Source organism: Osmerus mordax, unplaced genomic scaffold (assembly GCF_038355195.1).
Source record: "Osmerus mordax isolate fOsmMor3 unplaced genomic scaffold, fOsmMor3.pri Scaffold_38, whole genome shotgun sequence".
Taxonomy (NCBI): Eukaryota; Metazoa; Chordata; class Actinopteri; order Osmeriformes; family Osmeridae; genus Osmerus; species Osmerus mordax.
Window position 1 is genome coordinate 22,501 of NW_027120595.1, and position 12,240 is coordinate 34,740.

The following is a 12,240-nucleotide window of genomic DNA, read 5'->3' on the forward strand; positions in this document are numbered from 1 at the left end:
CACACACACACAGACACACACCCACACACACAGACACACACAGACACACACAGACACACACACACACACACAGACACACACATCACAGCAGAGCTGGCTGAAATCAGATCTATGTGTACTGTATCACAAGAACACAGACACAAACCACCAAAGGAACCAGGAAGCTGACACATGTTTTCCGTGTGTGTGTGTGTGTGTGTGTGTGACAGAGAGAGATAGAGATAGAGAGAGGTCTACCTGTGGACTGGAAGACGTCAGAGTTGCAGTGACAGTAGCGGGCAGCGAAGGCCTCCATCATACGGTCGATCTTCTGAGCCTCTCCAGGGAGACGAAAACTCCACAGGAACTGCCTGAGGCCCACACACACACACACCGCACATGCAATAATTCAGACACACGCGCACACAAAAATGTAAGTTGTCCAATCAGTGATTAGATGTAATCAGTTATAGACAAGACCGCCATTCATAGATACAGTACATGAGTTACTACGTGTGTCTGTGTGTGTGTCTGTGTGTGTGTGCGTGTATGTGTGTGCGTGTCTGTGTGTGTGTGTCTGTGTGTGTGTGTGTCTGTGTGTGCGTGTCTGTGTGTGTGTGCGTGTCTGTGTGTGCGTGTCTGTGTGTGTGTGTGTGCGTGTCTGTGTGTGTGTGTGTGTGCGTGTCTGTGTGTGTGTGTGTGTCTGTGTGTGTGTGTGTGTCTACTAGGTTCTGGGTAATTATCAGCAGCTGAAGCTGTGTGATGAGGAGGGCAGCAGCTCACCGCAGCGCCTGGACCAGATTGAGGTCAGAAAACTCATGGAGATCCACGAAGGCCTTCAGGGTCTGGAGGTGTATCTCCTCTCTACACACACACACACACACATCATCGTCATCTTCCCTCTATTTCTCCTACCCCTCTCCGTCCTCCTCAACTTCATCCTTCACTTCTCCTTCATGCTCTTTTCCTCCTCTCCCTCTCTCTTGTCCTCCACCTCTTCTCCTTCTCTGCCTCCACCTCTCTCTACCTCCTCCTCCACCTCCTCCTCCTCTGCCTCCACCTCTCTCTACCTCCTCCTCCTCCACCTCCTCTGCCTCCACCTCTCTCTACCTGCTCCTCCTCTGCCTCCACCTCTCTCTACCTCCTCCTCCTCCTCCACCTCCTCCTCCTCTTCCTCCACCTCTCTCTACCTCCTCCTCTTCCTCTTCCTCCTCCTCCTCCACCTCCTCCACCTCCTCCATCTCCTGCATACCTGTCTCCTAGGAAGTCTCCGATGGCCGTCTTGTTAAGCCCGTCCTCCTTGTACAGGAACTCTGCTATTGGCTGAGGGCTCCACACCAACAGCTTGTTGTCTACCAGGTAATTTATACCCTGCACACAAAACACACCCATTATGCAAAGTGATGAACACACACGCACACACAAACAAAACATCCAGAGCTACATCAATTACTAGACAACATTGTAGTTATATAAAAACTAATACAGCATGTGGTTACACTTCATTAGGGTTCAGTAGCTCAAGTTATTACACTAATTAAACTTGGCATGGAAGAGGTTGGGCTCTGCAGGAGTGAGTGGATGCTAACATTGATCTTGTTTTGGTTGCACAACCTTCAACTGCCCCTTACAACATCAGATTAGCGCTCACACACACACACACACACACACACCTCACATCCCTCCCCCCATACTGTGCCTTCTTACACTTTTGTGATAATCTACATCGCTAACTCTTTGTGCTATTTATTGCAATGCTATTCCTACATATTTACAGTGTTTGACTATAGGTAGATGCATGGTACTTAATATAGGTCATTGTACGTAATTCTGTGTTTTTGGTTTGCGGCAAAAAATTGTTAGTGGTGAAATAGACACACACATACACCGTACATTTTCAGTTGTGGCTCAAAAATTTGTGTTTTTCTTGTTTCATTATGATCTCATATTTCCTGAGCTAATTCTGGTAACAGCCCGATAAAGGAAGTCTGCTTACACGGTATGTGTGTATGTATGTGTGTATGTGTGTGTGCGTGTGTGTGTGCATGAGCAGACTTCCTGTATCAGGGCTGCACCAGAATGAGCTCAGAATACCTTTGAAATCACAATTCCTTAAAACCTCTTTCTCTTCCTCTTTACACCAACACCGTAACCAGAGGAAAGAACAGGGTCCCAGTATGTGACACAGTGAGTGTGTGGGGTGTGTGTGTGTGTGTGTGTGTGTGTGTGTGTGGGGGGGGGGGGGGGGGGGGGGGGGGGGCTGAGCTCTATGGTTACTAGGTCAAGGCTTCATCTTCACCTCAAGCGAAGTAGGCCAAAACGTAGATGGTAAAAATAAACCCTTACAATATATGTATGTGTGTGTGTGTATGTATGAGTGTGTTTCTTTTTTGTGGTTTTCAAAGTCTATGGGTGAGAAGGTCATAGAATTCTGTTACTGGAAAAATGTTCTAAAATTGACATCCTGCCCCCTCGACACACACACTCACTGAAGGTCTTATTCAACCAGGATGTATCATCCGTCCAGCTCTCTCTCTCCCTCTCTCTATCTATGTCTTTCTCCCTCTCTCTTACTCCTTCTCTTTATCTATGTCTCTCTCTCACTATCTATATCTCTCTCTCCCTTTCCCTCCCTCTCCCTCTCTCTCTCCCTCTCTCTCTCTCTCACTCACTCCCTCTCTCTCTCTCACTCCCTCTCTCTCTCTCCATCTGTTTCTCTTCCCTTCTCTCTATCTATATCTCTCTGTCCCTCTGTCTTACTCCCTCTCTCTCTCCCTCTGTCTCTCTCTCCCCCCTCTCTCTCTCTCATTCTTTATTTCTCTGTTTCTCACCTTTTTAGGGTCCATGTTGAATTTCTTCTTCCCAGAGTTAAGCTGCTTCCCCCTCTCTAAGGTTTTACTGCAAGATACAACAAACCTCGTAAACAGGTAGATCGCTACCTTGTAAACAAGCTGATACACCACAGCCTTGTAAACAAGCTGATACACCACAGCCTTGTAAACAAGCTGATACACCACAGCCTTGTAAACAAACAGCTATATCAACAGGGGAGTCAGGTGGCTGAGCGGTTAGGGAGTCGGGCTAGTAATCTGAAGGTTACCAGTTCGATTCCCGGATCTGCCAAATGACGTTGTGTCCTTGGGCAAGTCACTTCACCCTACTTGCCTCGGGGGAATGTCCCTGTACTTACTGTAAGTCGCTCTGGATAAGAGCGTCTGCTAAATGACTAAATGTGATGTAATGTAAATATCACAGCCTCGTAAACAATGATATCACTGCTTTGTTAAGGAGCAACAACGTAAACAAACATTTTGTAGACAGGGAATGAGGTATGGACATATAGATGAAAATATATGAGTAAGGACCAGGGCCGGCGTTTGCTATAGGCGAACTAGGCAGCCGCCTAGGGCGCCATGAAGAGAGGGGCGCCAAATTCCGAAGTGCGTCCATTAATTAACCGTCCCGCACCACCAGCAGAGGGCGCCGAGGCGGGTGGGGGGGCGTCTCTCCAATGTGTGTGTGTGTGGTTCGTGTAGTGTGTGCGTGTGTGTGTGTGTGTGTGTGTGTGGTGTGAGGCGACGCACCTTTCCTCAGTAGATTCAAAGTCTTGTATTTCAGCCATGACGTTGTCTATATCCAGCTTCAGTCGCTAGCCATGACAGAGGTGAACATTGAGTCACTGAAAAATTCATACTGCAATGTGTGTGTTTGTGTCTTACTGTCTGTTTGTGTCTGTGTATTAATGTCAATGTGGTTGTATGGTTGTGTGCGTGTGTGTGTGTGTATATATGTGTTCACACATGCATGTGTGTGTGTGTTTGTGCACATGTGTGTGTGTGCACATGCATGTGTCTGTGTACATGCATGTGTGTGCACGTGTGTGTGTGTGTCTACCTGGATTTCATCCAGAAGATCTTTCCGGTGCATTTTCATGCTCTCAATCTCCAGTCTCTCGTCTGCAGTGAAGTCTGAAGACACTGTCCACCCACCACAACAACAGCAGAGTGAAATACAACTACAATTTTACAAGTCAAACTGTTCGTTAAGGTGCTGTCAGGAAAGATAAAGACAGAGGGCACATAGAGGGAAGTAGAGGGAGGAGGGAAAAGAGGAAGAGGAAGGAGAGGAGAGAAACGGCAGCTGTTTTGGTTATGTTGGCCTGGTTGTGGTTAGCTTAGCTACGGGTGTTTAGGTAACCTCCAAGTAGCACACGCCCTTTCTTCAACCAGCACACAACGAACGACCCGAAGCATGTCTGAACAGACACTGAAACTGTCACTGTTAAACTGACGAGTTTGATTGACTGGTTGATAATATCATGCTTGAGCAATACACACACTTACACGCACGCACACACACAGTTGTCACCATCCTTAAGAAGCGATATTATCTTTTCTTCAAACACCAGACAGTAGGTCCGATTTGTTAAACTCACTAAATAAAAACATTGTTGCATCATTGCTAGTATTAATCCGTGTGCCCGTTTCATACTGTTAAAAAGAAATAGGCTGATTGCCCTTTCGTTGAGTCATTAATTTTATAGTAGGCTAACTGAGGCAAACATTTATTATGAAATAAGCTAAAACTTACCCATTTGACACTCCGTAGGCATTGACAGCCGACAAAACGCGGAAATTGGAGAGCAGTTACTGATGTTAAATAAATACGACCACTATAACAATTGGATTGTGGTAAGCCAGTAGACCGCTTTGAATTGTTTAAAGTCAGTTGTGAGAAATCCGTCCCGGTTGCAACAGCAGCTCCCTCGCATCTGGTCTTCTTGTGATGGTGGGTGTTGACACAATCAAAGTGTAGCCTTCCGTAAATGACCATCACTCACTCATTCTCTGTTTGCTTGACTCGCTGACAACCAGAGATGATGATCCGTAACTTTTAATGGATCTGCAGGTTTGAGTTGTCTGAGTCGAAGCATAACTAGGCTATCTTCACGCGTGGAGATGAAAATATACAGTAAACATATATTAGATGTATGTCTTAATTAACGGTTCTTAATTATATTTAGTTGTATGCTATGTCTGAATAGATTATACGTCACGCCGACTGAAGTCAGCGGACAAGGGTTTGTTACCCTAAACTGCCATCTCGTGGGCATTTACACTACAGCAAAGTGTCAACCTTGAAAAACGTGACAAAATGACCTAACGTCTTTATGTGGACACATTTGAGCCTGTATGTTGCATTTTTCTTATCAGTAAAATGGGAGATGTAGATACACTTAAAGACCAAGAGAGAGAGAGAGAGGGAGAGAGAGAGAGAGAGGGGGGGAGAGAGAGAGGGGGGGAGAGAGAGAGAGAGAGAGAGAGAGAGGAGAGAGAGAGAGAGAGAGAGAGAGAGAGAGAGAGAGAGAGAGAGAGAAGGGGGATACAAAGAAGGTGAGAGGAAGAGAGAGAAAGTGAAAACTTTTGCAGAAATTTGTCATTCAGCCGTTTACAAAAGTCAACCCCTCAATGGGGTAAAAGACGTTTTGGTGTTTAGTTACTCTATAAAATATTAAATATTGTGAGATTTGAAATTTATTTATTGTTTGGAGGATAACTCCTTGAGATGCAGCATCTCGTTTTCGAGGGGGTCCTCGAGAGATGTGCTCTATTGCATCACTGTGTTGTGGTAGATATATTAGCAATCTTCTTTAATTACCTATTCTGAACTAGAGTGATGTTGTAATGCAAATTCATGTGTCTTACTCGGTAGAATAATTAGTGTACTGTCTGTGTTTGTGGTGTAAGTGTTGATAATATTCTGATACATACAATTGGCTTTTCAAAGAAAATATTTATCAAATTATGTATTTTGTTGTCTTCGTAAATAATGAAGTTATCAACTACCAGTCAAGTGCTTACAAAAGTAATGTTACGACTAATTATACACACAGTGGACTAACAGGAATGACCAGAGACTATAGTTCATGCTGGGAGATCAGAGATCTCTTTAATTCTTGCAAGTAACAAACTTGATCAACTGGATGTGAGTACAAACATCGGCAGAAAGGGGAGGTGTGCCACATGTAAAGCTGCTGTCTTCTACATGGACCCCACAGATGGTATTACTGTCCTTGTCCACCACACCTCCACCTGAGTCTCCTTGTGAGAGAGAGAGAGAGAGAGAGAGAGAGAGAGAGAGAGGGAGAGAGAGAGAGGGAGAGACAGAGGGGGGGGAGAGAGAGAGAGGGAGAGAGAGAGAGAGAGAGAGAGAGAGAGAGAGAGGGGGGGGGGAGAGAGAGAGAGTGGGAGAGAGAGAGAGAGAGAGAGAGAGTGGGAGAGAGAGAGAGAGACAGAGTGGGAGAGAGAGAGAGAGTGGGAGAGATAGAGAGAGAGAGAGACAGAGAGAGGGAGAGAGAGAGACAGAGAGAGAGGGAGAGATAGAGTTGAGAGGGAATTAATATTAAAAATGAATAAGTCTTGCAATATCTCGTGGAGATGAAAAGATTATTAGATTTATAGCGCTGGTTTCATTAATGGTTCTTAATTGTATTTAAATGTAGGCTATGCAAGGCCGTAATCATAATATATATTGGGGGACACATCCCCCCCCCCCCCCCCCAATATTAAAATCTGTTAAAAATGTCCCACCCAATATATTGACATAAAAATAAAAATATAAATGTTCTATGTTACGACAGGTAACCACACACGCTATCCAAAATTATCATTAAAAAACGAATTTGTCCCCCCCAAATCTTGATTCCAAGCCTTGAGGCTTTGTCTGAATACTCACCTGATAACCTCAGCTGAGGAAACAGTGACGGCCCGGGCTTTCAAGTTTGATCAAAAGTTTGGAGTGAGATTACCTGTCAACATTTACAATACAACTGCGGGTGTTTCTGATTGACTGGCAGGTGGCATTCAACTCTGTATAACTCGAGACAACTATGAACTCTGCAGAAAACGTACCTCTGCATGCCTGCGCCTCGTCCATCAATTGTATATTAAGAATCAGAATCAGAATCAGAAAGAATCAGAATCAGAAAGGGATTTATTCGCCATGAAAGTTTGCATGGCGAATAACTTGCGGGACAAGTTATAAGAAATACAAGGAGTGGTGTGAGAGCGTGAGAGCTGGTGGAAATGTGTGTGTCTCACGGTGAATGCGTGAGACTTGAGAGCCCTGAGTGACGTCCATGAACAGAACCACCACATGTGCATGCATGTTTAAGATTGTGTTCAGGAGTGTGTGTGTGTCAGGGTGTTTTTATGAGTGTATGCATGGGTATTTGTTTCTTAGCTTTCATTTCCACACACACACGATTCAAATAAATAGTTGTTATCAGGCTTCCACAGTGCTTGATAACGACCCATTCATTTGAACCAGGTGTGTTGGAACAGGGAAACATCTAACTAGTGGATCCTGAGGATCGGGATTGAAGACCACTGGTCGATAGGTAGTATTCGTACCTTGCTGTGAATAAAGGCATCTGCTAAATAAGAAACATGGAATGTGATATGCACACACCCTAAATGAATATGTGTCACCAGAGAACCAGCACAGTGTGACTGTGTGTGTGCAAATGTGTTAGAGCAGATTTGCACACACACAGTCTCTCATTCTCTGTCGCTGCAGTCCTGATATGGTAATGTATCAACTGTAGACACAAATAAGCTTCATAATTTTAAGAAAAACAATCTTTTTATTAATTTCACAAATGTGGACACACACACACATTCCAACGTGTCCTGTTGTTGCCGTAGTGATAGATTCTCTCTGCGTCGCTGCAGCCAGGTGAGTGAGCAGGTGGCGCCCTCTACTGGTGAAGGTCCTCCATGCAGCTGAAGCTGAAAGCCTGCTCTCTTTTCGCTCTCTCAGCTCTCTGTTTCTTTATTCAGCCTCCAGTGGGCGTGAAGAAATACAACCAATGTAACTGCTGTGACTACTGTAAAAGGTTTTCATTTTAATGGTCATTGTAAAACATACACCATTGCTCATTATTGAAGTCAACCACAGGCAAATATCTGTTGAATATCCAACCTGAACCGGGCGTAGTTGCCTCTAGTGACCACGAGATGGAGGTGTCCCACTCTAGTGCTGGACTGTGGTGGTTTGATCCATTAATCTATGCCTTGTTCTCTCATCCAAAATATATTTACAAACACACACACTCACTCACTCACACACACACACACACACACACACATACACAGCCCCCCCCCCCACACACACACACACACACATACACACACCCCCACGCCCCCCCCCCCCCCACACACACACACACACACACACACAGTGATGAATGACCAGAGACATGTAGTTCATGCAGGGAGATCAGAGATCTCTTTAATTCTGGTTAAGAAGCAAGATCAGATGTGAATCTATTCAACATTTTTTCATTTTTTTTTTTCAAGGCCAATATTCTTCTTGATCTGCTTGATTTGAGTACAGACATTAAAGGAACGGGGTGGTGTGCCACAGGCTGTGCTATCATCTTCTAAATGCACCCCATAGATGGTATTACTGGCCTTGTCCACCACACCTCCACCTGAGTCTCCCTGGGAGAGAGAAATAGAGAGAGAGAGAGAGAGAGAGAGAGAGAGAGAGAGAGAGAGAGAGAGAGAGATGATAGAGTTCAGCAGGATTTATATTAAAAACAACTCATGCAATATCTCAGTCAGTTTTAAGAAACATTTCTATTGAAGATGATTCTGTTAAAGAATGAGTAGAAGTTGTTTCCCTACCTTGCCGGCATCCTTTCCTTTTCCTTTATAACAAAGGTTATTCTTTAGAGAACCGATTTTGAATCGACAAAACATTAATGGCTCCGGACAGGGGACCACCTCCATGTCCACACACAGCAAGTCCTCAGACTCAACGTCTTCTAGAGGGATAGAGACAACACAGAGGTCAGAGTCACATATCTCCATGTCCACACACAGCAAGTCCTCAGACTCAACGTCTTCTAGAGGGATAGAGACAACACAGAGGTCAGAGTCACATATCTCCATGTCCACACACAGCAAGTCCTCAGACTCAACGTCTTCTAGAGGGATAGAGACAACACAGAGGTCAGAGTCACATATCTCCATGTCCACACACAGCAAGTCCTCAGACTCAACGTCTTCTAGAGGGATAGAGACAACACAGAGGTCAGAGTCACATATCTCCATGTCCACACACAGCAAGTCCTCAGACTCAACGTCTTCTAGAGGGATAGAGACAACACAGAGGTCAGAGTCACATATCTCCATGTCCACACACAGCAAGTCCTCAGACTCAACGTCTTCTAGAGGGATAGAGACAACACAGAGGTCAGAGTCACATATCTCCATGTCCACACACAGCAAGTCCTCAGACTCAACGTCTTCTAGAGGGATAGAGACAACACAGAGGTCAGAGTCACGTATCTCCATGTCCACACACAGCAAGTCCTCAGACTCAACGTCTTCTAGAGGGATAGAGACAACACAGAGGTCAGAGTCACGTATCTCCATGTCCACACACAGCAAGTCCTCAGACTCAACGTCTTCTAGAGGGATAGAGACAACACAGAGGTCAGAGTCACGTATCTCCATGGAGACAACACAGAGGTCAGAGTCACGTATCTCCATGGAGACAACACAGAGGTCAGAGTCACGTATCTCCATGGAGACAACACAGAGGTCAGAGTCACGTATCTCCATGGAGACAACACAGAGGTCAGAGTCACGTATCTCCATGGAGACAACACAGAGGTCAGAGTCACATATCTCCATGGAGACGACACAGAGGTCAGAGTCACATATCTCCATGGAGACAACACAGAGGTCAGAGTCACATATCTCCATGGAGACAACACAGAGGTCAGAGTCACATATCTCCATGGAGACAACACAGAGGTCAGAGTCACATATCTCCATGGAGACAACACAGAGGTCAGAGTCACATATCTCCATGGAGACAACACAGAGGTCAGAGTCACATATCTCCATGGAGACAACACAGAGGTCAGAGTCACGTATCTCCATGGAGACAACACAGAGGTCAGAGTCACGTATCTCCATGGAGACAACACAGAGGTCAGAGTCACATATCTCCATGGAGACAACACAGAGGTCAGAGTCACGTATCTCCATGGAGACAACACAGAGGTCAGAGTCACATATCTCCATGGAGACAACACAGAGGTCAGAGTCACGTATCTCCATCCAGAGTCTGAGTAACGTTCCTCATAATTAAAACGACTTTTCTTACTTTGCCATCCTACTAAGCGTTTTGTTGAAAGAATGTGTCCGGCCAGCTGGATGGATTTGAGAGCGACAGTCGGCTGACCCTTATCGTCACACTCCGGGAGTGAAACAGGCGTGATGCCATCAGGCACAGCGCTCTGAAGTTTCAGGAGGATTATTTCACCATCGCGGATGTTTTCATCATCGTGGAACCACTGAATTTCTGAGATGGGAATTTTAGTAACCTGCTGTCCTCCGTGAACACCTACATGCACATGGACCTCCCTGGCAGAGGGAAGAGTCTGTTACAAGAAGCATTTAGCATTTTTGATGGCGTGCGTTCGATACTTACAGCGCATGTGCATGTTCGACCGGATACCCAACTCAACTGCTTTGGCAGGGAGCGTTGATAAGCGCAGCGTGTTTTGGAAATGAGTGGAACTTCTCGGGCGACACAAAGCAGTGATGCAGGAATGCCATCTATAATATTACAATTACAATTATAGGCTTCAACAAATATTTTTTGTTTGAAAATTACGTTTTGAATTCTTTCTTTTTTTTCAGGGGACTTGTATTTCACAATGGCACATTTATTCAGTTCCATTGTTGTATTCAAACCTCATTTATAATCGTGACGATTATAAATGAGGTGTCCTTTTACATGTAGCAGGAAGCCAATGTATCCAACGTTCCGATGGTACGAACATTCATTCCAGCAGAAATTGCAGAAAGCTATGTTTCCTGCCAGCTTTAGAGCACGTGGTAATCTGCTGTCGTTTACAGTTATTAGGAATTAATGTCTTATCGTGATATCCCTAATACAAATACATACACATAGTGTATATTCAAATAGTCATTACAAACACTGAAAAAACTAAGGAAAAGGTCATTACATTAAAAAAAAAATGTCTTACTCGTTATATCTAGGTCCACTGGCTGCCCCTGGTTATGACGGGGGCCACATACTTTTCTGCCAAAGTTGAGCCATGAGGCTTGTCTCCTTCCAGGTGGTCTAGTTTCTCAAGTCAAACTTCCAAATCCTTCATATTTTGTTTATAATGTTGAGGAAGAATGTTCTTCATTAACATTACATTCTATTCAGGGCTGGCTCAAGCCTTTATGGGGCCTTAAGCAGAATTGATTTGGGGGCCCCTCCGAATTTGTATAATTATCATTAACGTAATATATATAATTTCTAAATTAAGATGTAATTTAATGTGCTCTTGGGGGCCCTCTGGTGGCCACGGGGGCCCTAAGCAGCCACTCAGTTTGCTTATGCCTTGGGCCGGCTCTGATTCTATTAGAAAACGGCTGTCTCTACTCCTCCCTGTGAGCAGAGTAACCACAGCCTGTCCTCCCTGGGTTTACATTTACATTACTCATTTAGCAGACGCTCTTATCCAGAGCGACTTACAGTAAGTACAGGGACATTCCCCCGAGGCAAGTAGGGTGAAGTGCCTTGCCCAAGGACACAACGTCATCAACGTCATTTTCGCACGGCCGGGGATCGAACAAGCAACCTTCTGATTGGTAGCCCGATTCCCTAACCGCTCAGCCATCTGACCCCTTGCTAGGTTTACCCCACCCCCTCCCTGGACACACAGTACAAGCAAACTCACCAGCCCTTCTTGTCCTTAGGAAAATAACACTTGGCAGCCGTCAGCACCCACTGTTCATGGATGAGCGAACCCCCACATATATACTCAGAAGTAAATGTGTTGTGGTGCTTGTACAGATGGACGTGGTGCAGCCTTTCGGTGGTAGCACAGTCATATCCTCCAAGGATCCTCTTCTGATTGTAGCTCAATGTGCTCTCTGTTTGGATAGAGAGAGAGAGAGAGAGAGAGAGAGAGAGAGAGAGAGAGAGAGAGAGAGAGAGAGAGAGAGAGAGAGAGAGAAAGAAACAGAGAGAGAGGGAAGGAATTAGGGGGGGATCCATCATATTAAACACATTTACACAGTCATAGTTAAATCATTCTTACAGAAGAAGATTTGAACAAGAACAAAATGTTTCAATTAGGAATAGTTGGTTAATTGAAAAGCGCAACTTGGTAATTGAAAGGAGATGTTGAACTGCAGGTTAGCACTGAACAAATACATCTGT

General features: G+C 44.9%; 1 protein-coding gene and 1 long non-coding RNA gene across 4 annotated transcripts in view; both read right to left on the minus strand.

Moving 5' to 3' along the window:
- Positions 1-4,735, minus strand: part of LOC136939883 (cytohesin-4-like) — an 8,895-nt gene extending 4,160 nt beyond the window's left edge. For 2 of the 3 annotated variants that reach the window (XR_010876091.1, XM_067232228.1), the window contains exons 1-7: positions 4,570-4,735; positions 3,874-3,956; positions 3,564-3,628; positions 2,811-2,877; positions 1,232-1,350; positions 763-843; positions 238-350 (exon numbers count right to left, since the gene is read on the minus strand). Coding sequence is in view for 2 of the 3 variants with exons in the window: in XM_067232228.1 (XP_067088329.1) it covers positions 238-350; positions 763-843; positions 1,232-1,350; positions 2,811-2,877; positions 3,564-3,628; positions 3,874-3,956; positions 4,570-4,591 (550 nt within the window). In the remaining variant the exon portion in view is untranslated. Of the gene's footprint in view, positions 1-237; positions 351-762; positions 844-1,231; positions 1,351-2,810; positions 2,878-3,563; positions 3,629-3,873; positions 4,030-4,569 lie in introns of all 3 variants that reach the window. The other variant, XM_067232229.1, reaches the window with a different exon arrangement.
- Positions 4,736-8,258: 3,523 nt separating this feature from the next.
- On the minus strand, positions 8,259-11,949 carry LOC136939889 (uncharacterized). The gene is made up of 4 exons (XR_010876092.1): positions 11,756-11,949; positions 10,162-10,421; positions 8,670-8,809; positions 8,259-8,483 (listed from the first exon to the last, which is right to left on the minus strand). It is a non-coding gene; the product is annotated as an uncharacterized lncRNA (long non-coding RNA).
- Positions 11,950-12,240: the final 291 nt, after the last annotated feature.